Source organism: Dama dama, chromosome 4 (genome assembly GCF_033118175.1).
Source record: "Dama dama isolate Ldn47 chromosome 4, ASM3311817v1, whole genome shotgun sequence".
Classification (NCBI taxonomy): domain Eukaryota; kingdom Metazoa; phylum Chordata; class Mammalia; order Artiodactyla; family Cervidae; genus Dama; species Dama dama.
The window spans coordinates 39,633,806-39,659,650 of record NC_083684.1 but is presented as its reverse complement, the minus strand read 5'-3'; the positions used below and the strand labels follow the sequence as shown (position 1 = coordinate 39,659,650).

The window sequence follows — 25,845 nt, the reverse complement described above, 5'->3', positions numbered from 1 at the left end:
TGCTTCAGGTCATCCACAACTTCTAGGAGTGTGTGGCTGCATTCTCATCCAAGTCACGAATGGTATACCCTGAATTGACTGGGCCAAGGCAGGAGATTGGAGCAGGCTCCTAGCAGCCTCCTCGGGGTGGAAGGGAGCGGGGTGCTTGCTTATCAGCCCACTCTGGGCCTGGTCTTTAACAAGCCTGGATACCATCATCCAGCCTACATTTCACTTTCTCGTTTACGATGTGCATTGGCAAATGTCATGTTGAAATCTGAATTTGCTAACTCTGCAGCATCCTCCTACTTGGTATTCCTGCAAAAAAAAAAAAAAAAAAAAAAGAAAAGAAACTAAATCTGGTGCTATCTTTTCCTTTTCCAACTGGTCACGTTAGAGAATTTCACCTACGGGTGATGAATTTCACTGGCCTGTAGTTTTCAACTCCATCTTTTGTCCTGTGAAAATTCTGATACTACTTAGGTTGTACAACACTTTCTCTGCTTTTCCTAGACTTCGAGGTATAATTATAAATAAGTTTTCACTCCCATTGTCTTGTTTGAACCTTACATTCAGGTTGGCATATATGCTGATTTGTTAGATCCTTTAATTCATGCTGCCAACATGTTGGCAGAGCCAGGATCAGAGTCCTACTCATCTGAAACCCACATACTTGATTGCTTTTCTGCTATATCCTACTTCCTTGTGATATTTAGAAATGCCTTGTAAAATGCCTCTGCGTCCACAGAGCCCTCAGGTAGCAGTCACACCTAAAGTGAAACTGGACAGGTGAAATGTATTTTTTCTTTCCTTTTCTTCCCATTACCCTCTTCCTCCCCTTTCCTCCCCTGCCCCTTCTCCTTTCACATCTATTCCTTTTTCTTTCTTTTCCTGAAGAAAGGAAATTAAAGCCTAGTATTTTTGGTGTCAAACGGTGGCTCCCAGAAAAAAAAAAAAAAAAAAAGCCCTGTTATTAACGTCAAAAGTGTATTCTTCGTTGCGGTAAAAATCACTGCCTCGTGGTCTTAATAGGGTCAAGGAAGAACGACGTGAAAAGCAGGATATTTGTATTTGGGGAGTCTCATTTAAGGCCGATCTTTCAATTCGTGGCTCGATTAGGATTAGGCAGAGTTCATGGTATATATAATAGGTTAAAACTGGTGAGTAAGACTGGAAGTACCAGGATGCTATCAAAAGATAGCTGGAAAGCATTGAGTCCTCGGTCAGGTTTCTTAAGATTTCTGAGCTTCAGGTTCCTCACCGTTAAAGAGTTTGACGAGATTTAGTGAGATAACGTGGGACTCTGGCACACGATAAGCGCTCGACAAACGGCGTTATTCTGTATTGTTCTCATTCCAAAGCCTGAGCTTTTCGCTTCAGCGCCTCCGTCCGGTGCCTCGGTCCTCGGACAGCGCAGCCGGAGCGGCCACTGGACGGAAGACCGGGAACCGGGGGTGCTGTTGCCCTCTTCGGCCGGCAGAGGCCGCCAGCGCGACCTCCGCCCGGGCGGCTCCCGCTCGCACCGCCGCCTCCCTGAGCAGGGCTGCCCAGGCAGCTGCCTGACCACCGCCCACCTCCCACCACCGCGGTGGCCTCACGACCCTGTAGGAGCCCGCGGACTTCGCAAGCCCGGCGGAGCGCGGCGAGCGGCGCGGACCGTGCGGGGAGGGTGGCGCGGGGTGCGGCGGGCGCGGGCGGCCCGGCGGGGTCCTCGCGGGTCCTCGGCGGGCCCGGGGGAGGGCCCTCTTTGTGGCTGCAGTTGGCAAGATGGCGCCGGTGGGGGTGGAGAAGAAGCTGCTGCTGGGCCCCAACGGGCCCGCGGTGGCGGCCGCCGGCGACCTGACCAGTGAAGAGGAGGAGGGCCAGAGTCTATGGTGAGACTGCGAGGCGGCCGGGCTAGGGCAGCCGGTCCGAGGAGGGTGCGACCGGGCGGGGCGGACCGTCGGACGGACTGACGGGCAGTCGCGGACCGGTCAGTTTCAGGCTGGCCTCGGGGCCGACCGCTCTGCCGTTTCCCCACAGGTCCTCGATCCTGAGCGAGGTGTCCACCCGCGCCAGATCCAAGCTACCGTCCGGCAAGAACATTCTGGTTTTCGGTGAGCGCCGCCGGCGGGGCGTTGTCCGGGGAGCTGGGGTGGGCGAGGCGGGGCGCGCTCTCCCTCGTCCCTGCCTTCTCTCTCCTCTGCCGCCTGCCTGCTCGGGAGGGCCTGGAGACCCTGGCTGGACAGTCCTAGTGTGGCCGAGTCACCACGGCCGAGGTCGGGACGCTGCCCCTTTTTGAGAGCCCAGGGATGCTGGCAAGTGATTCTCGGCACATTCCTTAGTCGCTTGGCCGCAATATTAGCTTTGCTTTAAATGTCCCTGACTTCCTCCGCTCATAGCCTCGAAGTTCACCAAACTGGGCATAAAGAGGGGAGGGACTGGATGAGGAGGTTAGCGGAGGAGGCTGGGGGAACGAGGTGAACTGGGGGTCGTCGGACTGGGAGGAGATGCCACAGGAGCCATTTCTCGATCTTGGTAAAGCAGTGTAAGGTGAGAGGGACGCCGCAAAGGGCAGCAGGCTTTGGAGTCACCACCAGGGACTTTTCCTGCATTGTTTAAGGCTTTACTGCTGGGTTACCTGGCTTAGGTCCCTCAACATCTCTGTCGAGTGAGAGGCTTTGGCTGGGTTCATTCATACAACCAATACCTATTTGTTGAGTGAGTCATGTACTGCCCAGGTTGGGCCTTGGGACTGTGCAGACATCCCGCAGACACTACACAAGAATCTCAGTCTAGTGAGAGGGGGATAGATGTCCTGGGCATAGGTAGATGATTCTGGAGCATCAGCCATGGCTTGCTGCTGTTTGGAGGCAGGTATTTTGAAAGATAAGTGTCAACATGCAGGGCCGCAGAGGGTTAGTGTTCTCGGGAACACAGAGGTGAGGAGGATGGAGGAGGGTGGAAGCTAGCACAGCCTCCTTGTGGAAGGTGACTGATGAGGTAAGGTGGAGGTACACTGTGGAAGGCTGAAGAGTCGCTGCTTTTTCCTGAAGCCGCTTGATTCTTGGGGGCATTTTATTTCACCTCTTCGGTCTGATTCTCATGGGACTCACTTGGAGGGTGGTTTTCCCACTGTTTTTGAGGAGAATGGATGGCCCTCTTTAGTTGATGACCACTGCAGCAGGTAATGAAAGACCCTTAGAGGTATTCACAAATTGGGGGATCCGGGGCACCAGATCTGTGTTTAGAAAGGGGACTCTGGCAGAGAGCGGCAGGTGGCCTGAAGTCAGGCTGAGTGCTCACCGTGTCCAGATGGGATGCGGAGGGCCTGAGTGAGAGGCATTGGGGGCGGAGAGGAGAACTTGGATCTGTGGATTGCCTTTCAGTGTTTTTGGTCCATAATTCTGTAGTATTAAATCCCAGGAGTGCCAGCAGTGTTTCTTGGTAGTGGCTCCTTCTGATGTTTAAGGTTTCTTTTGAGGCTGGGGGAGGGGAGTTGTTCGCTGGGTGGAGGGGGACGAGGAGAGGCTTGGTAATTACTAAGGTTGCGCTTTAAGAGTTTTGCTTAAGTCTGTGATTATTTTCATTGGTTTCCTGGCCTTCAGGGTGCTTATGAAGGAAATGTATGAAAACTGAAAATGAAAAGCATCCCCATCATTCATGGTTATGAGGCAGGGTTAAAGTTTTTTTCATTAAGGTTGATTATATTTTGAAGATTTGCTTTTCTTGGGGTAGAAGTTTATTTTGTGAGACACTGGCCCCACCTTTTACTTTCACTTCTCCATTTGCGTGTCTTATAAATTGTAGATAGGGTCTGTGGACCTGCCTTCTTCCTTTCCTTGGGAGGTAAGGATGGCTGCAGTAGATTGTCTTTTGAGATCTTGGAAATTGCCACCTTTCTCACCTCTCCCCACCCTGACTACTCTTGCAGCAGGTCCTGCTTTGTTTATGAATGCAGATGAGACCTCTGTAGCAAGCTCCGTATGAAAGTTGCTTGTGTGACTGCAGACTCCCCATCCTTGCCTAGAATAAATAGTACACTTTGTCTTCTTACGTGCATCACTTGCAGGTGAAGATGGTTCTGGTAAAACAACCCTCATGACTAAACTTCAAGGAGCTGAGCACGGCAAAAAAGGAAGAGGCCTAGAGTATCTCTACCTCAGCGTCCATGATGAGGACCGAGATGGTGAGTGAAGCATTGATACCCATGCAGGTGTCTGAGTCCTTGGTTACCACTCCTGCAACATGGCCAGGCATTCTCAATTTTCTGTTTAGTTCTAAGAGAATTAGTCACAGGAGAAGAGATGAAGTGTGTGTTTTTGTAGGACTTTACCTACTTCTCTTTATGTAGAGTATGGTAACAAAATGGGGAATGGGCCTGTTAGCTGGCTGGCCCCATTTAAAAGGAGATGCTGAGGGTAAAGTTTCAGATGCACATAAATGTAAGAAGCTAAGGAATTTTTAAGTGCCTTGGACTTTTGTTTGAGAGAAATGCTTGGCTCGCTGATCTGGGCACCATTGTTACTCTGGTTCTAGTGGAAAATCTGAAATTAGTTCAAAATGTACCTGCTTAACAGATATTCACAAGAGAATTTGGAGGTGTTTTTTTTTTTTTTTTTTTTTTTTTTGTGACAGTGTAGAAATGCTAATTTCCTGGGGGATATTTGTTTAGTGCTTTTTGTTTTCCCCAAGTGGAGAGAATAGAGACTCAGAGGCAATAATGTTCTCTTTTAATTCACATTTGTAGAATGTGAATAGTAATTGTTTTCTACCTTCTGGGTATTTGGGATGATTAAAAGTGCATGGTTAACTCTCTTATAAGGATTAGATATCATTTACAAGTTTTTTCTTATGAGTCCAGTAGGAATAATGGTTTTTGGTTACCACTAGTCAGTATTGTCTCCTTTCTAAACTTTCAGATTTTATGTTAGATCTTGAATGACTCTAGAATAATTATTAGCGCCTAGGTCTTTTAATTTGTAGGAAAGTTATCTATGTAGCCTAAGGATGAAATATCTTCATTAAATTACTTTCTTTAAAATTGCCTTTTCTCATTTAAACAGTAAGAATCACCATGTAACAGTGATTTTACAAGGGGACAAATTCCACCATCTCTAGTCCCTCATTTCTTTATTGCTGAAATGAAGAAGCTGATCTCAGATGGCTCCTTCTACCTTAATTCTTCAAGTTCCAAGAATCATATAAATAAAGGGGAAAAAACCCTTTAATCTTAACTTTATGGTCATCTTAGAACCACAAGAACTTTTTTCCTGCTCCTCCTTCCTTGGCTTCCTTTGCCTTACTGAACATTCCCTGTGATCATTGTGACAGATAGGTGGAAGGTGCTGAGATTCCTTGTCTAAGGAGAGCAGAGGCTTTCCAGTGCCTGCCTAGGCCCACTGGAGTTTGTGTAGGTAGTAGGGTTGGGACTCAGGGGTCACTGAGCTAGACTAGGGGGCCTTAACATGTCTGAGTCTTTTGATTCCTGTCTTTGATGATTATTGTGGAAATAACTTGGGCATTGTAGCCAGGCAGAACTGGTTTAGATCCCACTCCTGTAGTCACTAGTTATAACTGACTTAACCACTCTGTTCCTCAGTTTCCTCATTAGTAATATTGGGCAATGAAACTAGTTTGTAAGTTGACAGAATGAGAGGTGGCATGTGTTAAGTGTTGCTGAGTGCTTGAAACACAGTGGTAGGTCTAGTACCCACTTTTTCCCCCAAAAAAACTTTATAAACTTTTTATTTTGTATTGGGATATAGCTGATTAACAATGTTGTAGTTTCAGGGGAACAGCAAAGTGATCTAGTAACTTTTTGAAAGTATATGAAACATCATGTGTATGCTCTTTACATGTCTACAGATGCTTGTTTCAAAGGGCATAAACATATCTCATCCCAGCCTCAAAGTAACCATGTTCACTTGCTTTTGAGTTGAAGTACATGTTAATTTTTATTTCAGATTCCTTAAACTTGCCTTAAAAACTTCTTGACCTCTGCATTTACAGGATTTTTTTAGGCCGCCTACTTGCAAGTTCCTCTTTGATGAAAGAGTTGTCCTTACCTGTGGTTAATTATACATCTTTCAGCCTCCCTTTTTTTAATTGTGTGTTATGACTGGGTTATAAATATACATTTTGCAGGCAGTCACCTAGGTAGAGAATATAGGATCTGGTTTGTCCTTCATTTGTGGTAGGACTTGACATGTCAAAGGACCTCTGCCTTCAGGGTTTGGGGTATCCATTTGATACTACTTGTGGTGTGTGTAATCTCCATGCACACGGGTGAGTTATATGTAATGGGCAGTGGGAAGAAAGGAGCTATGTTTTGTGAGCAGCAGGCATTAAAATCTGCAGACTTCAGGTATAGTGCAGTATTTTTGAAGGCATTCGTAGAATCCAAATCAAAACCGCTATCTGAAATGTGTTAAGAGTTTTGAAAGCATAGTTGGATGTAGATACCTTTATTGTACTGTTGAAATAAAGTCATGAATAGAAGATTTTTTACAGCCTGTAAATGAATTGATTATATCAGAAAAGGGTGGCTAACTGAAGATAGGTTTGTTTTTTTTTTTTTTTAAAGCAAGAGACTTCATTGGGGAGGGGCCCCCAGGTGGAGCACAGGATGGTAAGGGAACCCAGGAGAAATGCTTTGCCATTTCTCAGATTTCATGGCTCAAATTCTCGGATTTTATGGTGATAGGATTAGTTTCCGGTTTGTCTCTGGCCAGTCACTCTGACTCAGGGTCCTTCCTGGTAGCACACGCATTGCTCAGTCAAAGTGGTTTCCAACGAGGAGGGTTCCGGGAGGTCAGTAGGACATCTAGAATCTCCTTTAGACCTTTCCTGAATTTGAAGACAGGTTTTTTAAAGTATAACTTGGAATTTATTGGGGAAGAAATTAATAAAATTATATTTTGATAGTAGGATGGCTCCCTTGAGGTGCTTATATTTAAAAAAATTTTTTCTTGAAAAAGATATTTTTAAAACTTTATGTATATTATTAATTTGGAGAATTCTACAGTTTGATTATTTAGGTATAATTTTAGAATCATGCTTCATTAAAAGTCAGCACTTGGACATTTGTGCAAATGCGTTTTTAACTTTACGGGGGAAAACCAAACTACCTAAAACACAGACTAGTTTGATGAGCCCCAGTATATCTATCCGCTGCCTTCAGGTTACCAGTTCTTGGTGTGTTACGTCAGCTATACTTTACACCCTCTTTTTACTCCACATTGGATTATTTTCAAGCAGACTTCACAGACATTATGTCTTTTTATCTGTGACTACTTCCAAATGTATCTCTAAAAGATTAGGGCTTTTGAAAATGTAATTATATTATACCCAAAATAAGTGTAATTCCTTAATATCATCAGGCATCCCATAATCCATATCTGAGTTATGTAAGTAATGAGTTTATCTCAGCGTTTAATTACAAAGGTCCTGTTTCTTTGCACCCTTTGTGGTATGTGAGCTCACTGTTTAGTGTGACTGACAGAAGAAGAGCTTGTTTAACCACAGGCTCTTGGCCCCAGCTTGCTGCTTCACAGATTGCTGATATCTTAGAATGGATTATTTAGACTATGGCACAGTTGTCCAGGGAACTTTTGTAGCTTTTATTCATATTTCCTGATTCTTACTGAAAGCTAAAATGTCCTTTATTCTTTGGTCTTCAGACGTTGCAGCAATTCTGTTAGATGTGGGCACAGTATATTATGGTTGTTAAAGAAATTTTATAGTTTGGACAGTTCACAGGACATCTTGATGAAGCGTTGTTGTGTTTTCTGGTTAGGATTTTTTTGTGTTCTGTGTGGAATTCTGTGGCTCTCATCTTCAAATTTATTCCTGTTGTGACTCTCCTTTTCAGCTGTGCTGATGGTCATCGTCAGTAACTTCACTTCGCTTCTTTTCTTAGATCACACACGCTGCAATGTGTGGATTCTGGATGGAGATCTATACCACAAAGGCCTGCTGAAATTTGCAGTTTCTGCTGAATCCTTGCCGGAGACCCTGGTCATCTTTGTTGCAGATATGTCTAGGCCTTGGACTGTGATGGAATCACTACAGAAATGGGCTAGTGTTTTACGTGAGCACATTGATAAAATGAAAATTCCACCAGAAGAAATGAGGGAGCTGGAACGGAAGTGTAAGTAATGTAGGGTTTTCTTAATTGGAAAGTTCCCTGGTCACTTTGGATGATTCCAACCACCTTCCTTTTCAACAGGATCAAGAGGCTGCAAAGCTCCCCTTTTAGAGTGTTTGTTTGCACCATTTATTTCAGAGTTGCTTTTGTTGATTCAGTAGTCAGAAAGTCTTCAAAGCAGGGAATTTCCTGGCTGTCCAGTGGCTGGGACTCCATGCTTCCCCTGCAGGGATACAGGTTCCATCCCTGGTCGGGGAAGTAAGATCCCGCAAGCCGTGTGGCATGGCCAAAAAAAAGTCTTCAAGGCAGTCTTTGTCTCAGCTGTCACAGTTGAAGAAAATACATGAATCAGTGTTCCTTATTGTCATTGGTTTTCTTTTATAATAAGTGTTCTTGCCTCATCCCCTAAAATGTGATCAGTTCTATAAGTCTTTTTCCTCTTCTATTTACCCTTTGTCTGCTGAGTTCACATCTGTGGGTTTGGAGATTTATTGTGATTTCTGTAGCGAGTTCATTGCCCTGGATGTCATTGAGGTTCTATGGACCCTTTCGTTTGCAGGTTTAAAGGAAGCCTCACAAGAGATAAATCTTTCGGCTCTTACCTTAGTTCATTTTGCCATCCAGCAAATACGATTTTAGTAAAAAATAGGAAGTTCTTTTTTTTTTTTTTTTTTTTGTCATTAAGATGAAAGGATATTTTAAGACTCAGGATATCCAAGGCCTTTTGAGAGCAAACTTGAAAGGAAGTTCGTTTTTGTTTTTCCTTTTTGTGATTCAGAAGCTTGTTTTTCGTTGTCTTTGCTTCTGTGCAGTTACATCAGCTTCTGTCCACTTGCCAGGGAAATGGGAGGGGCAGGGGCTGGCGCTGTGGCAGCAGCGCTCTCTTGGCCAGGGCAGTCTTGGCTCCGCCTGGCTTATTTCCACAGGATGACATCATTCCCTTTAGTGAATTAGTGAGGGCTGCTGGGGCATGGCACGCGGGACCTTCATACTTACTGGCAGAGACACATCGGGAATCTCGATGTGCTTTTCAAATCAGATTTCTTGCTGAGTGTCTTCCTGTCATAACTTCAGCTTGTCCCTGTCTCAGATTAGCTAAAATGAGTTTAACGGGTGATTGTTTAGTTTGCCATGTGCATGTGTTTCCTGGGACACCCGCCTGTGTGCTGCAGTGATTGTTACGCAGCTCAGCTCATCTGTCCTCAAACACTGATCTTTCTAGATAAAGCTGATCTTGCCCCTGAAATAGAGACCCTGAAGACAACTTCTGAGAAGACTTCTGAGGCTGAAGAGCCATTTTCCTTTTCGCTGCACATTTACCATCGTACCCAGGTTAATGGCACAAGAGATTTCAGTCTCTGAACCTGTTTTCTTAAGAGTTATAAACCTTGTAAAGGCTTGTTAAAACAGAAAAAAAAAGGAAGAGATTGGGCCAAGGATATTTTTACTTCCCAGAGAGGGAAAGTGTCTGCCTTGGGCCAGGTCTGTTCTAGGTGTTGGGATACATACAGCAGACAGGGTGCCCAATCCTGGGGAGCTTGTGTTCCCATGACACACAGAATTCATTTTGTGGTCTTAGTCATTGATGTCTGTGTCTTTTAGGATTAGATTGAGCTGCATGTGACACAAGCCCCAAAATAACAGTGGCCTAAACAAGACTGGGTTTTATTACTCGCTCCTGCAAGTGAAATCCAGAAGTGGTTGGTAAGTTCAGGCCTGGAAAGTGGCTCAAGGAAGACAGGTCAAGGACCCAGGCTCCTTTTTTCTTACTACTTGGTCATCTCTAGGGTGTGGTTCACTTCTTGGCACCTAGAGCTCCAGCCTTCACATCTGTGTTGCAGGCAGCCAGATGGAGGAAAAGCAAAGGACTGAAGGGCATGTGCCCATGGTCTTCCTAAGAAGACATTTCCCTAGGAAATGTAGTCGGTGTGGCCGTGTGTTCTGTTTGGTTGTAAGGAAGGAGAGGAGGACACTAGAGGGCAGCTAGAGATTGCTGGCACCGCATCCATGCCTCGTGACTCTGGTTAACCTTCTGAGGGCCTCTCTCGTTTTCACTGCCCTTCGTCTGAGATGTTTGGAATGGTATTCACGCCTTTGTGTTACCCGTTGAAGGAGTGCCTTTGTTAGTGCTGGTTTTAGGTTACATTTTAATAAAGTGGTTGGCCATCTTTTCGCTTGAAGGACTCCCACTTTCCAGATTAATTGCACTCTAGGTATTGTATTGAATAAGCAAAAGGCTGTCGCCCATCCTGCTTTCAGTCTCCAGTCGGCTGAGTTTGGAAGGCTGCTCCCTGGCCAGTTGCTCTTTCTGGATTAGGGTCCCCAGTGGTCCTGAATCCATTGCAGCTGTTTGGCAGCAGGATTGATGGGGGAGGATAGAGCAGTCCCTGAAGCTGCCAGAAGGTGGTGCTTGTGTGTAGGTTGGTCTTCTCTTTCCAGCTTTGTGTCTGGGGCTTCCCTTGCTTATCAGGTAGAGGAAAACAGTTAGGTACTGTCTCTTGAGTCTTCTCAGAACTATGGAACCAACAGGTGATCAGTGAGATAGGAGGGAAAAGAACAGAAGGAGGTGGCAGCAGTAGGGTAGAGCGCTGCTCCTTCCTGTACCAATTCCCATCTGACGCCCCAGGTGGGCAGATGGCTCCTGCTGTGAAATCCTGGCCATCCCACCTGCTGGAGAGAAACTGTTAATCCTATAGTATGTATGCACTTGGGCTTCCCTGGGTTCAGTGGTAGAGAATCTGCATGCCAATGCAGGAGACGCAGGTTCGATCCCTGGGTCAGGAAGATCCCCTGGAGGAGGAAATGGCAACCCACTGCAGTATTCTTGCCTGGAGAATCCCATGGACAGAGGAGCCTGGTGGGCTACAGTCTATGGTGTCGCAAGGAGTCAGCCACCACCTAGTGACTAAACAACAACAAATTTGTGTGCCTTAAGTGAAATGTACATTTTATTATTCAGATTACACAGTCCTCACTTTATTTTTATCATTCCTTTTCGTCACCTCTGTTAGGAATATCTGCTCTGTCTTCCAACTTATTTTTTAAATGCTGGATTATTAAAAACATGTGTGCGTTTCCTACTGTTTTTGGATAGCAGTAGTTAAGCCAGTCCTTCAGAGAATAAGGAGCCCAGCCCAGGGTTTCCCACCCACGTTCATGTCATGGCATGTGTAGAACACAACAGAGTTGATACAGCATGCTGGGAGTGGAGGTTCATGGAGCAGACTGCTGGAGCTGCCCGCCCCTGCCTGCCCTCCCGCAGTCCCCTAGCTCACCTGTAACCTGTTCCAGGCTCTGCCGTGCTCACTGTCTTGCGGCCTGTTTGAGTGCTGCCTGTGACCTTGGGGAGTTACAGATACTACCAAGTTAAGCCATTGTATTTTTCCTTGACCTGGAGATCTGTTAAAATGCTTTTAAAGAGAAAATGTGGGAAGACTAACGAGAGAACATATTCTCAGTTACCTTTATATATAATTCTAGAAAACGCAAACTAATCTGTATTGAAAGAAAGTGGATCAGTGATTGCATGGAGTTAGGGATGGTGTTGAGGAGACGTGGGGAGAACAGATTACCAAAAGGTATAAGGAAACTTCTGGGGGTGATAGATACGTGTACCATCTTGATGGTGTTACTGACTCAGGGGTGTATTCATAATGTCAGAAATACCAAATTTAGGGAGTTCCGTGGTGGCCTGGTAGTTAGGATCCCAGGCTCTTTGCTGTGGCCTGGATTCAATTCCTGGTCAGGAAACTGAGTTCCCGCAAAACACCAGTCAGGTTCCCATCCCTCCCCCCAGATCAAATTTACATTTTATTTTTTTTATTTTTTATTTTTTTTCAAATTTACATTTTAAACATGTGCAGTTTGTTGTGTGTCAGTCTTGGCTCCATAAAGCTAAAATAAAGCAGATTTTAAAAAAATAAGTGGGAACCTTTGATTGCTTCAAGATCCTTCAGCAGTTATCAAAAAACCCTTCTCTGTTTTTGTCCAAAATGCAATGCAGTGAAGATCTCTTCAGTCAGTTGTTTATATTGGCAATGAAATTATATGAATAAGCTTAATTAAAGAGAAGTTGTAGAGATGAAATATTACAAATTTACAAATTACAAAATTTGAAAAATTACAAATCTACACTTTTGGGGTTAATCAGTGATTTTCAATTTATGTGAAAGACAGTGTGTCCCCAGATAATTCCAGAAGCTTGGATAATGATACCCTAAACTCTGTAAATTGCCCGTTTGTTCCTCTGGCTCGAAGTAGCTTTAATCACCATGTCCTTATTCTCTGGCTTGGCATGTGACTTTGAAGCACCAAGAAAAAGGTGCAGGTCTGTGGGCTTTGCCTGAACCAAGGCCATAGACCGCTCTCAGCCTGAAGGCCCTCCTGTGGGGTTGCATCCTTGGCCGGAGTAGTGGCTGTGTGTGCCAGGGGGTGAATGTGGCACCACTGACCCCTCCTTGTGTTAGGCAGGGACAGGCCCATGACACACACACCTCAGGATCTCTTCAAGGCGAACGTCCGCAAGAGTGAGGATGACGAGGAGATGCAGGTGGTGCAGGGCAGATTCAGCCTCACTCTTTACCAGGGACACACCTCCTCTGCGTGGAAACAGCATGTTTTTGTGTAGATCAAGTGGTTTTAACTATTTCTAATGAGAAAGCTGGGGAGTTTTATAAGTTACAACCTATTTCTAGTGGTTGCCTCTGTTGAATTAACACAGTTCAGCTATCCTAATGTTTTGAAAGTGTAAAACATATAAGAAAATCGTTGGGAATTCCCTGGTGGTCCCATGGCTGGGACTCAGCGCTTTCACTGCCATGACCTGGGTTCAATCCCTGATTGGGAAAGTAAGATCCTGCAAGCCTCCCTGTGTGGACCAAAAAAAAAAAAAATATGTTTGCTTTTTGTTTTCATAGTAGGAACTACTGAAGCCTTAGATTTTTAAAAACCTGTTTAATTGTTAAGAGCTGGATACAGTTGAAGATGACCAGGGCAGTATCTTTGCTGCTCAGACTGAATATGTCAGAATTGAGATTTTTGCATCAGTACCCCTAAATCCCTAATACAGCAGTTAAGTCGGATGCAGTTAGGAAGTTTGTCACAACTCTTAAGGTTTTGTGCTTATTACTCCCTCTTTTGTCTTCTAAAGCTGGCTTGTGCATTTTTTATTGTGTGAATGCGTGTGTAATTTTCTTTTCCTTCTTCACCTGTAGTTGTGAAAGATTTTCAAGACTATGTCGAGCCTGAGGAAGGTTGTCAAGGTTCCCCACAAAGAAGAGGGCCTCTGACCTCAGGTCCTGATGAAGAAAATGTTGCCCTTCCTCTCGGTGACAACATGCTGACTCATAACCTCGGGATCCCAGTGCTGGTGGTGTGCACAAAGGTGGGAGTCGTAAGCTTGGCTGGGTTTGGTCAGTGAACACTCAGCATCTGTAAGAAACTTTGAGAGGCTCTAATTAGGTGTCTTCCCAAGGGGATGTTGGGCTAATTCAGCATTCATTAAGGTACACTGAATATATTAGTATAGAAAATATCGTCATTTTACCTTGTTGCTAGAAATGTGACATTTACTTATAGCTTGAGTTAATCTCCTCATGGAGCACTGTCAACTCTATTGAGGGACGCAGATTCAGAACTGAAAGTAGTTTTCTTAAGGCTGTGTAAACCAGTTTGTTTAGATCAAACTAATGGTGCAAAAGGAACACAGAAGAGCAGAATTCTTTTGGCCTTTAGTCTCTAAAGTCTATCGGGCTTGTTTTCAGAAAGGAACATAGCAACCCTCGAAAAAGAAGAAAGGGGATTCAGGGTTTGTAAGATAATGAGGTGGGAATAGAAATAAAGGGTAGTCATAGAGACATAAAGTTGTGTCTCTTAGAAATGAAAAGGAAATAGCTGTAAAAACACTCTGGGTTTCAGACGTTCTGTGATCTTAGTCGGAGCTGGTAGGTTGCCCAAGTACAGCATGAGCTGTTCACACCATACTCTGAGACTGGAGCCCTCGGAGTGTGCGGCGCACGGTCACCTGCCTGTTCCCTGATGTGACCTTGTTTGAGTCCTGGAACAACTGTGAGATGATCAGGGCTGTTTTATCCCACTTTACAGATGCGGAAGCTAAGGCCCAGGATGAAGGGGGAAATCTCCAGTTGCTTTTCATTCTTGTCTGTTTAGTTAATTAATGCTTGGACTCTGGGCTGTGGCTTCCTTCTTTGAAGCTGTGATAATTTTATTTCTGAAGCAGCCAGTGGTCCTCACCTCAGCAGGCAGAGAGGCAGAAAAGTAACTGCCTTCTCTTTCTATCTTCCCTGCAGTGTGATGCAGTGAGTGTCCTGGAGAAGGAGCATGATTACAGGGACGAGCACTTTGACTTCATCCAGTCACACCTACGGAGGTTCTGCCTTCAGTGTATCCTTGGGGCGCTGAGCTGGGGCCCAGGGGCACAGGCTTCCCTCTTGTGTGTTGATCCAGTCTTGCTCCAGATGGGGCATCTTCAAAGAGATGAAATACTTCCTGAACCCAGAATAGTCTCATGCTGGGATGAAACTGTATACATGTTTTTACTTTTTAAAATTTAACAGTGTTGGTATTTGAGACTTAATTTCTGCCTATCTTTGATTGCTTTCTATTTTTAATGGTGTACATGTGATAGGCTTTCATATTAAGAAGAAAGCTGATACGTGATAATTTTATTACAAATTATCTTTATTGTATCTTGGAAATCTTTCTAAACTTCACTTTTTTTTTGTTTTTAGAAAAGGTTAATTACCCAAATGACAGTGTTTTAGATGCTTCAGGGTTTCCTGTATGTTTATGTTTTGTCCTGTCAATGAGAGAGATGCTTTGTCAACAGTCTTTTGAGTCTTATTTCTGTGACAATCCAGTAGCCCCACGTCCTGGGCTGGGGAGGGTAAGGATGGGTTCCACTGCTTCCTTTGGGCTCCTCACCTTGTCCCGCTCAGTGGTGAGGGCAGTGACATGGTGGTACCCATCTCTCTTATGCTTAATGGCACACTTGATCACATGTGGGCATCTGTCTGGGAAAGAGCCTGTGTGCCTGGGCGGTGCTCAGGGTTTTCCCAGGCTAGCCCTAGAACCAGTAACTTGACTGCTTGGGACACAGCCTAATGGGTCAGAAGATGGCAGTTTACATGTTTTAAAAAAAAGACCTACGTGGCCCACTATCATCGACATGCTCTATGCTTTCAACTTACTTCCTCTGCTACTATTCCCTTTTTTGTTAAAATTTTAACACTTTCTGTTAATTGTATATTGATCAAAACTGAGCAACCTGTGATTAATACTTTGAGGATTATTCTTGTATGTGTTTGTTTTTGTCTCCTCCTGCAGTGAATTTGTTTTCCTTAAGCAGATTGATCAGATGGAGCAGCTTTGATATACACATCAGTGAAGGAAGAGAAGAACCTCGACTTGTTGTATAAGTACATTGTTCATAAAACATACGGTTTCCACTTTACCACGCCTGCCTTAGTTGTGGAAAAGGAAGCAGTTTTTATGTGAGTTCTTTGTAGGTGATGCGTGTGTGTGTGTGTGTGTGTGTGTGTGTGTGTGTGTGTAGCAGAGTTTTATTATAGTGAAAAAGGGACAGAAGAAGCTTCTGACAGAGACATCTAAAGAGGGCAGAGAGTGGTGCTTTGGAACGCTTCTCTTTATGGTACATTTGCTCTTTACATTTTATCCGTCCAAGTGAGGTGCCTCTGTTTCTCTCTCATATAGCCAGCTTGCTTGGCAAAGTTCTTGGAGTTGGACCTCCTAGGGCATAGATACACCCAACTTTACCTCTCCGCTCCTTTCCAGATTACTTGTCGTTGCCTCCTGTCTGAAGGAAGTGGATGGAGTGAGGTCAGGTGTGCTGACCTTGAAAGCAAGTTGACAAAACATTTTTGCCGCTTACTGTCAACTCTGGTAAAATACTGGCTGAGCAAAGGAGTGCCAGCATAGGGAATTGGCACTTTGGGGATCCTGGACATTTTCTGTTGCAACGTCTGGTTTACTGGCATCTGTTGGCAGGATGACTGCCCCCTCCCTGGCACCTCATCAGCTTGGTCTTTGGCTATACTGAATGCCTGTTGTGTTTCTGGCTTTTCACACTTGGGAGCCACTGGGGCCGACTGTCCTGGGCAGAGACTTGGAACCTGTGTCATTTTCTCACTGGAGAATGAGAAGTATGGTGGATGCATAAATAAATGTTGGAGGTGTGGTCTCTGAGAGGACTTGTGCGTTTTTAGGCTTAGATGTCCTCTTGACTTAAAAAAGAATGGCAGTTCATCCAGCAAATACTGAGTACCTCCTAGGTGACCACGTTTTTTTGCTGAGGACACAGAAATGAATGAGATGTGGTCCCTGTATGTGGCCTGTAAGAGACACAGCGGAGGGGGGGATAGGTCACTGGTGGGGTAGGAGAGGCGGTGCCACGGGGAGAGCAGAGGAGAGACGCCGGGAGGGTGAGTGGTGTGTGCAAGCCAGAGGAATGGAAGGGCAGGAGGGACAGTGCGGGAGACGACTGAAGGTGTGGAAGCCCAGAGTGCTCAGGGCACCGAACAGGCTGGCTGCCTGACATTTAGGGAGAGCTTCACTCAGGAGATTCCCAGACAGCAAACTTAGAGACGTGGACTGATATCCAGAACTGTTGTCCAGAGCAGTCAGGCCAGCACCAAAGCCACAAGCGCGCAGTGAGTGGTATGCTTTTGGAGTCAGTCAATACCCAAGTCACTTAAGATCTCAGGAGGAGGAGACACAGGGAGACTGGTCGTGTTCAGGGCAATCTGGAGTGGAGAAGAAGCTCAGAGCTTCTGAGGGTGACATAGGTCATGGCAGTGTCTTTGGCACCTGGGGTACTGTTGGTCGTTGCCCATTGAGGAGCTGGTGAAGTCAGCAAAGCCATTTGTGGGGAGCGCCCTGACTAAGCACCTCTATAGAGCTGTAGAGCTAGAGTTGGATGGAGAATGAGAAGCCTAGAGAAAAGTTTGTCATGTAGGGCATTTTACAGTTGCTCCTTACCTTAGGCTGCAGCTTAACTTAATGGAACCTGGGTGCCATCCTGCCCTGCGATGTTGAGCTGGGCAGCACCCATTTAGGGCCCTCAAAAACTCCTCTGTTCCTCTGTTTTGAGGCCCAGGGAAGTGCAGATCCTACCACTCCCCTTTGCTCCAGGGTACATATTCACACATCGTAAAATTAGTCCAGCCATAAAAAAACCATTGTCAGAAAGAAGAGGTTTCAGACGACTCACGGGGGTCTCCGTGCCAGAGTCCAAGAGAAACAGTCTCACCCTGAGCTCTGTGTTGCTCTGTATTCTCCCCTCTGTCAGAACAGGGCCCCGCGGTGTCCTAGTTCTTCCGGGCGGAGGTTGTGGGAAAGCTCTGAACACTTGCTGTGGATCAGTCAGCATGTACAGTCAGATCTTTTGCTGGTTCCTTAGGCCTTGGCCCTGTGACCTCAGTATGGAACTGGACCTGCAGTGAATATTGGCTTCTCTGCCAGAGGCTACCAGCCAGCCCAGCAACTGTGTATCAGAACTTGGGGGAAAAGGGTATCAGCTGGGGGTCCTCTCTAACCCAGAGTGTGTGGAGTGTTCTCTAATTCAGTCTAAGGAGAAGCAAGTCAGTCTCTGTCTCTTTGCCTTTAGACCCGCAGGCTGGGACAATGAAAAGAAAATAGCTATTTTACATGAAAATTTCACAACTGTTAAGCCAGAAGATGCATATGAAGACTTTATTGTGAAACCTCCTGTGAGAAAGGTACCCAAATCAATCATTTTAAGAGTTGTAGGTGTTTTTTTTTTTAACGTATAAAGATACAAGTCTTACACATTGAATCACTTAGGGAGTAAAAAATAGGTAATAATCCAAGGGCCTTTAAAAAGGCTTTAAATGAAATCTGGTGTTATGTAAATGGCTCTGGGTGGTGCGGCATGAGGGACGGAGTGCCTCCACTGCCTCTGGGTTACTGTTCGTAGATGCCCTTTGCTCCTGAGATCACCTGCAGACCCTGAGCTGGGTGGTATTGTTTAGAACCTGCCAGACTTAAAATATCATTTGCCCACATGCCAAGGCTGGCCTTGAAACAGGGTCTTTGCTGGGCTAGAAAAACCTACCTCTGCAGAGACTCCCAAAACCCATGTTGAGACATGAACCCAAGATTCTCCTTTCAGTGTGAATTTTGACAAGTAGTTGGGGTGTTCTTGGCCTGTGACTGCAAATGAGCGTGTTGCTTCACTTCACAGCTGGTCCACGACAAAGAGTTGGCAGCGGAGGATGAGCAGGTGTTTCTAATGAAGCAACAGGTAAGAAGACCAGTGAGGCTGGAGCAGAGGCTTTCTCGTGAGTGGAAGGCCAGCTCCCTGGGGCAAGGTTAGGGGATACCACAAAGAGCCTGCAGCAACAAAGGGGTTGTTACCAGTTCTCATCATTCCCTCTCGTTTGTCAGATCAGTACAAGGTACCTGCCCTGCAGATTATCTTAGAGCAGTAGGCTTACTGCCTTATTAAGTGCCTTCTTTTTGGGGGGTTTGTTTTGGCCGTGCTGAGTGGCATGCGGGATCTTAGCTCTCTCACCAGGATTTGAACCTGTGCACTCTGCATTGGGAGCTCAGAGTCTTAACCACTGACCACTGGGGAAGTCCCTTAAGTACCTGTTCTGTCTGTGAATGTACATTTTCTGACATAGCATTTTCCATGTTAACAGTTTACCAAATGCCCTGACCTTACCTCCAGTTTGTCACATAGCCCCCACACAGCCCTGTGCGTGAAGGAGGTGAGCCAATACACACACTTTGTAGGTGAGGGGAGTAAAGCCAAGCTGATCGGTTCAGATTGCAGACCCAGTCCCACCTCTCTGTTTCACTGAGACTGTTGTTAGACCCCATGGTGCAGGTAGGTCAGCAGAGGGAGTCGATAGTTCCTCTGCCAGCTTTTCCTCCCTTCTGTGCTCTCTTTACTTCTTTAGCTTAAAAACTGGTTCCTGGAAGTATTTTTTTTCCCACCATCTATCAAGTTGCTCGATTAAACTGTTTGCATTTATAGTGTAGACCCTATGACTTGCGTGTTGTTAATGGTGCCCTCTAGTGGAATACTCAGGTGTTTCTCCAGACCCGCTCACTCTGCAGGCGTGTGTTAATGGCCGGTGTGTCCCTCTCTTGCAGTCACTCCTTGCCAAGCAGCCAGCCACGCCCACTAGAGCCTCCGTAAGTACCTTAAATTAAGCTGACGGTCAAGGGCCAGTGTCATGGGTGTCCAAGCTTTGTACCATTATTCTGAGAACTTATATTTGTGTGGGCTTTTATATTTTCAGAGGGAATGTTGTCCCCCTAAAAGCCCAGGGCCAGAAACATGGTAGAAAATCAGAAAATGTCTGATGAAGGAATACAGAGCTCTGGGCATTAGAGTGAACAGGCTTTGTTACCTTGATATTTCTCTCAGGAGAAACTGGGATCTAAAAAGAAACTGAGCTGAGCACAAGCTCCCATTCCTGCCAGCTGTCTCCCTAGACTGTGAAAAATACCCCGCAGAGGCATGTCCTTGTTTTTGGAATATGTATTTTCTGTTATTTTGATGCCTGTGTGTGACTCGACCTGGTTTTGGACTTAGGAATCCCCTGCAAGAGGACCCTCCGGCTCTCCGAGAACCCAGGGCCGGGGAGGGCCAGCCAGCGTGCCCAGCGCCTCCCCAGGCACGTCAGTAAAGAAGCCGGACCCGAACATCAAAAGTATGTGTCCTGTCTCCTTGGAGGGTCCTTGGCCCTTTCCTGCTTTAGGGGCTGAGTTGGTGGGTTTAGTAGGTGGAATCTTAAGGCAGCTGAGCTATTTTCTTCCCCACAAGGGATGTTTTCCACTTCCTGTCTTAGAGAGAGGGAGCTCATGGGTTGGCAGAGACCAAGGCCTGTTCCTTCACTGGAATTGGTGGCCCCTCACGCCTGGCTTTGTAAAGGCCTTGCTTAGGCCTCTCTGTATTCAGAGAAGAATACAGCATAAGAAGTCATTTAAAATGTATATTTTGAATCCTTGGTTTTGTTTCTTAATAGGTATATATTTTTACCAATTATGAATTGTCACTTCTTTTGTCAAGCTCAATCGCTTACTAATTTGGCCCTCATCCCAGTGACTTAATAAATATCCCAAGATACTGGCTTTAGTAAAACGCTCAAATTGTATTTAGTTCTTGCATGTTTGGTGCCTATATTCTGAATGAGAGTTTTTCACAGCACCTTTGGAATGCCATGGAATGTCATAAAACTTCTGCCTCATGGAGTACAGGTTCCCCGGTGAGAAATATAAACAAGTTTCACTTAATTATGCTAACATATAATCAGCCTTAGCAGTAGCCGTATATAAGGCATAATAGTGAAGGAATGTGCTCAGTATCAAAGATCATAACCACAAGTGGATAATTCTAAGCTGGAAAATAGTTTGGTGTTTAATTGAGTCATCCAGTTTGTATGATGCTTTTTTCTTTAATGTTTCCTTAGATAATGCAGCAAGTGAAGGGGTGTTGGCCAGCTTCTTCAATAGTCTATTGAGTAAAAAAACAGGCTCTCCTGGAAGTCCTGGTGCTGGTGGGGTGCAGAGCACATCCAAGAAGTCAGGTACTGAAGGGCCCCAAAGATTTATGACCCTTGTGATGGAGGGGTGCTGGAAGAGGAGGTGGTAGACAGGAGTGTCTGCTTCCACTGACCTGCAGACCCTCGATGTTCTGAACAGGTGTTTGGTTTATACTGAGCAGTATACTTTACAACAGAATTACCGTATTAACATGCATGTTTCTTGGCACATTTGAGGTGGGTTTTTTTGTTTGTTTTTTTAATGTGGGTTTTATGTATATTTGGTTCTCAGGAACTGAGTACTGGGTGAATTGAGGTAGATCCTAAACATATTGCCCTGGTGTAGAAGCTCTGTCCGGTGGAAGTGTGGTCTAGAGTGTACTGTTGACATTCTATTTACTTTTTAATTTTCTATGTTGCTTTATAAGGGTTTTGTTCACTCTGTTGCCCCCCCAGTCTCGGCATCAGCTGCCTGTGAAGTCTGCAGGCATTCTCCTCCGTGACTCTCCCTGTCTCGTCACACATAGCCAGCTCTGTGACTGCTCACTCATCTGTTCTTCCAGATGGGCAGGTGGGGCAAGTCTATGACTTGGAGGTCTCTGAAACAAAAGAACCAGCTTCCTCAAAGATTACGCGTTTTCTCAGGAAGCTTGAGGCCATTTCAGAAGGGTTTTAAATTTTCCATTAGCTATAAGAAATATCAATTAATACAGTGTTTTCCTTAATTGGTATTTTCTGATCAAAGCCCTCAGGAAATCACTGTATCCTCAAGTCAGCCTGGGCCTTCAGGGGCTCTTGTGTCCTTGGAGACTCAGGAGTCTGGTCTGGTGGCCCAGGCTATAAGCTGGTATTCCCTGGGAGGAAATAGGGGTCATTTCTAGGCCCCAGTTAGTATTCAATAATGTGTGCACCAACTTTGTGCAAGGTTGAAATTGTCAGCCTTAGTCTAATATTCTTATTGAAATATGGTGATTCCAGGATTCCATATGAGTCCACTGTATTAGAAACAAAACATAAACATCTGTCTGAGGCACAGAGAGTAGTTTGCTGCATGCCAGAAACTCAAATATCACCTCTCAGAAGATGGTGATGAGAGTGCATAGGGCTCAGAGGGTTTTCAGAAAGGCCTTTGTTTTTGGCACAAAGGCATCCCCAGGCAGGGGGCAGTAATGTAGTCCGGGAGCCCAGACCTGTGGCATTTGGAATAAAGAAGGGCTGAATTAGGGTCTGTCTCCTTATAATCAGTACAATGAAAAAAGACTTTACTCATTCTTACTGGAATTATCACCAGAAATGATTATAGAAATCTGTATTATTTTAAATGTTCCTTTAAAAAAAATTTCTTTTTTCTGGTCTCATCATTGCTGCTTTTTTTTTCTTTTTAAGGACAAAAGACTGTGTTGACAAATGTTCAGGAAGAACTGGATAGAATGACTCGAAAGCCAGACTCCATGGTAACAAACTCTTCAACAGAAAATGAAGCCTGATCCTCCTTAAAAAGTGCATATGTAAAATGACCAAATAACTATGTATATTGATCTTCTCTAAGACCAGGATTTTTCTGATATGGCACATGCTATCAGTTTTTGGGGGCAGGGGAGATGAACTTAAAAAAAAAAAACTTGAGTGGCTGTCCGAGTGTGAAATGCACCTTTAGGAAGGCTGTGTGTCAGACCCCTTTGTGATGGATAACCCTTGGACTCTCAGGCGTGTGGCTCTCTTGTGGGCAGCAAGTGCAGCTAGGCCTCTTGTGGAAGGGAAGATAGATGGAGAGAAAGAGGGCCCACTTTCTTTTAGGGTGGAGCCAATGAGACCAGGAAGTCATTGATCAGATGGTGGCTAGTCCAACCAATTGCATGTTAACAGATTCACTTCTTCATGGGAAGCAGATTAAGTAGCAGAAAGTCCAGGGAAGAGAAAGACTGGAAGGAAGAATGAGAAAAGTGTTGGGGAAGCTGAACGTTGCAGGAGGCGGAGGAGGCGATGAGCAATGTTAGTAAATACCGTGTGTTCAGTAGAAGTCAAATCATTTTTAAAACTTAAAAATCAGAAGCATTTCCAAACTAAACACTAAGCAGAGTAGGAATTGGACTTGTTCTGAATGCATCTTTACCTTACGGAAGATGTGTTGGTGTGGGGATGCCTGAGTCAGGTAGAGCTGATGTGGGGGTGGGGAAGATGCAGCTGCCCAGGGCTCATGTGTGTGGCTCAGGCCATGTCCTCGTGGGAGGTGTTGGGCTCCACACATGTGCATCGTGGGGCAGTCAGTCATTGTGGGGCGTGTTTAAAGTCAGCAGTTACAACATTAGTTTACCTTGAATTGTGTGTTCTGAATAGCTTCTGCTTTGTCATTTTTTATTTTATTTTTTTTACTATCACAGGCTGGCCTATTAGTAGAGAATGGGTGACCAACCTCTCATTTTACCATAATGCAGTGTGCTACAGAAAGTATGAGGGAGGTTTTAATGTAATTGCACTCTGATTAATTGGCTCACACTGTCCCTGCCTTAAGGTCATTGGGAACTTTCATGGAGTTCCAGTGATGCAAAAGGGTTTTGTCCTAGCTCCCTGGTCTGATCAGTGCTATCAGATAAACAAATTAGTATGAATGTTTTGTACTGAGGATGGAAATGATGCATTTCTCTTGTTTTATGTCTTTCATAAACTAGCATTTTTTTTTCTTACGGAAATAAGTGTTTCAAGTGTTTCCATTTAGGGCAAATTCATGCACATTGTCGTGTCACATCATCCTGGAAGTGACTTCTGTGGATTTAAAACAGCACTTTTAATTTTATACATGACACAGAACGTTGAAATGCAAACACTACCATTAATTTAATGTATAAAACCTTTGTTGTCAAACCAAGGGAAAACCACAGTTCACTTCTGTGGAGTTTACTTTTTTTATATGAATGTTTGTTGTACTGTTTCTGAGCATAACTTCCCTAATATCATTACTTTTACATACCAGATTTGACTGACCACTAACTGTACTGGGTATAACTTAATATCCTGTGTTATATAATAAGACTCTAAGACTGTCTTGAATTGCTTTTTTGTAAAGGTCTGAACACTGTTAAGGAGAAAGCTGAGTATTTACTTACCTTTCTGACAAACATAAAAATATGTTTCTCGTGCCAGTTTTATTGTTGAAAATACACTTTTACCCCCCTTTTTTAATTGGTTTTTTTTTTTTTAATGTGTTGTGGCTTCCAGTTACCAGATTGTCCAGGTGATGACAGTAAACTGACTTGGAATGATAGTTGTGGTATAATGACCAATAGATGCCAAACAGCTTGCGGCCACACGAATGATGGGGTCACTTTATCCCTCTCTAGCATCTGGCAGGGGCGGGCTGGGGCCACAAAATAAGTGACCTCAGAAATAAAACAAAATTCTTTGAAAGGCCACATATCCAGGAGGGATACAGTGTGATTTAAAATTTTAATGCAAGACTTTACTTTTATCACTTAAACTGATAAGCACTTTTTGTGTCAGTATAAAATGTACTAAAACCGAAGAAATGCCAAGACACCTGTCTTGTGAAGGAGGATTTCTTGGCAGTCACTTTTAGTTTCCTGGGACAAGTGGCTACTCCTAGGATCAGAAGAAGCTGATGTATAGTGTCATGTGCTCAGTGGTTGCCAAAGTCTACCAACTTTGGGGAGCTGCAGGGTTCTTTTTAGGGGGAAGTGGGAGGAGGGGGCATATTTTTTGTTATTTTGGGGGTCTTCAAGCATTGGAACCAAAGGCCAAACAATAAACAGCCTTTACTTTTTAAAGTAAAATTCATTTTATTTGCAGAATACACTTGTATGGTAGACTGTTAAAGATAATTTTATGACTATTTATATACATTGTAGTGGCTACATCTGCTGCAGTTTGTCTTCAAAATGGAAAAATCAAAGAAACAAGCCCAACCTTAAAGATATGGCCATGATAAAGGCCATGAATTGGTCTTTCCTAAAAATGCAACGGGTATGCTGCTAGAATTATTTAATTTCATTTGCACTTTTTTTTTTTTTGGATTGGCATTTTTAAACCAGTATTTAAACTGAAGATGTGTTTTATTAGTTAATTGAAAGTGACTGCTCTGTACATCATGACCTTAACAATGTTGATGCTGTAAGTGAAAGTTCACTGTTGTCTCTATACTAAGTTTTATTGGTGTTTTTAACTTAAAAATTAGGACTGCAGATATATTCCCCAACCAGCCTTAGTCCAGGGGTGTGACTCTATCTGGATGCAGTATGCAGTCATGTGGAATCTTGCTTTCTAGTGCTGAAAAGAAGATGTCTCTAATTACTGGCTTCAATAAACACGAATCCAGACTGCTTACAATTTTTGGTGACTTTATTTATGATAAATCATCCCGCTGGAGATACATTGAGTTGTCCACTAGTCATATATGGGGTGTCGGCCATGTAGCTAAAAATGTATACATCTCTCACTTGAAAATAACAAAAATTCTATTAAGGAACATTTTAAAGCCATATTCTGAGGTATGTGGGATTCCAGGCTGTGGGTAAAGTGCAAGGGTTGTGAGTTGTCCAGCATAGTTTCTTGCCTCTTAGGTAAATTTTTGATTGTCAGAATTGGGCTAAGAAATTTTCGCTTAACTTTTTTAGAAACCTTGAGGATTCATAGAGGAATTTCAGAGCAATTATACCATAATGTTTCTCACTTACTGAAATGGGCAACAGTAAAGTATGTTTAAGAAAATCAGATACTTTATATTAGAGAGGAATTGTGTTTCTGATTATTACACTTTTAAGCATGTTGGATTTTCTGTTCTTTTAAAGCTGATTACAGAAAATTTCTCCCCAACTTTTTATTTTGAAAAAAATTTTCAACAGAGAAGTTGAAAGAGGAATATATTGAATACCTGTGTTCTTTTACATAGATTCACCAGTAATTGACTTTTTGCCATGTTTTTTTTCTCTTTGCCTCTCTTCCTCTCTCCCTCCTTCCTTATATCTATCGCACTTTTTTTTCCCCCCAAGCCATTTAAAATCAGTTTTAAACACCAGGATATTTCACCCCTAAATATATTAGCTGGATCCAGGCCAGTTGTCTTGTGAGAATATCCCACAGTCTGGATTTGTCTTAGTGTTTCCTCATGATTTCATTTAGGTTAAACAGTTTTTGTAAGAATGCTACATGAGTGAAGTCGAATGTGCTCCAGTA

At 44.2% G+C, this 25,845-nt stretch overlaps 1 protein-coding gene across 1 annotated transcript; it reads left to right on the top strand.

Annotated features, from left to right (window-relative positions):
- The first annotated feature begins 1,697 nt into the window (after positions 1-1,697).
- DYNC1LI2 (dynein cytoplasmic 1 light intermediate chain 2) lies at positions 1,698-24,999 on the top strand. The gene is made up of 13 exons (XM_061138662.1): positions 1,698-1,853; positions 2,002-2,075; positions 4,031-4,147; positions 7,880-8,110; positions 13,321-13,490; positions 14,416-14,509; positions 15,483-15,618; positions 17,751-17,862; positions 18,348-18,407; positions 19,265-19,306; positions 19,710-19,827; positions 20,587-20,703; positions 22,045-24,999. The coding sequence occupies exons 1-13, from the start codon at positions 1,747-1,749 to the stop codon at positions 22,143-22,145; spliced, it is 1,479 nt and encodes a 492-aa protein (XP_060994645.1). The 5' UTR covers positions 1,698-1,746; the 3' UTR covers positions 22,146-24,999.
- Positions 25,000-25,845: the final 846 nt, after the last annotated feature.

Bases quoted from the DNA above. Each gene is read 5' to 3' on its own strand.
- DYNC1LI2 (XM_061138662.1), top strand. From the start codon at position 1,747: ATGGCGCCGGTGGGGGTGGAGAAGAAGCTGCTGCTGGGCCCCAACGGG. The intron at 4,148-7,879 runs GTGAGTGAAGCA...TTCTTTTCTTAG, and splicing joins CCATGATGAGGACCGAGATG to ATCACACACGCTGCAATGTG. The intron at 19,307-19,709 runs GTAAGTACCTTA...TTTTGGACTTAG, and splicing joins CCACGCCCACTAGAGCCTCC to GAATCCCCTGCAAGAGGACC.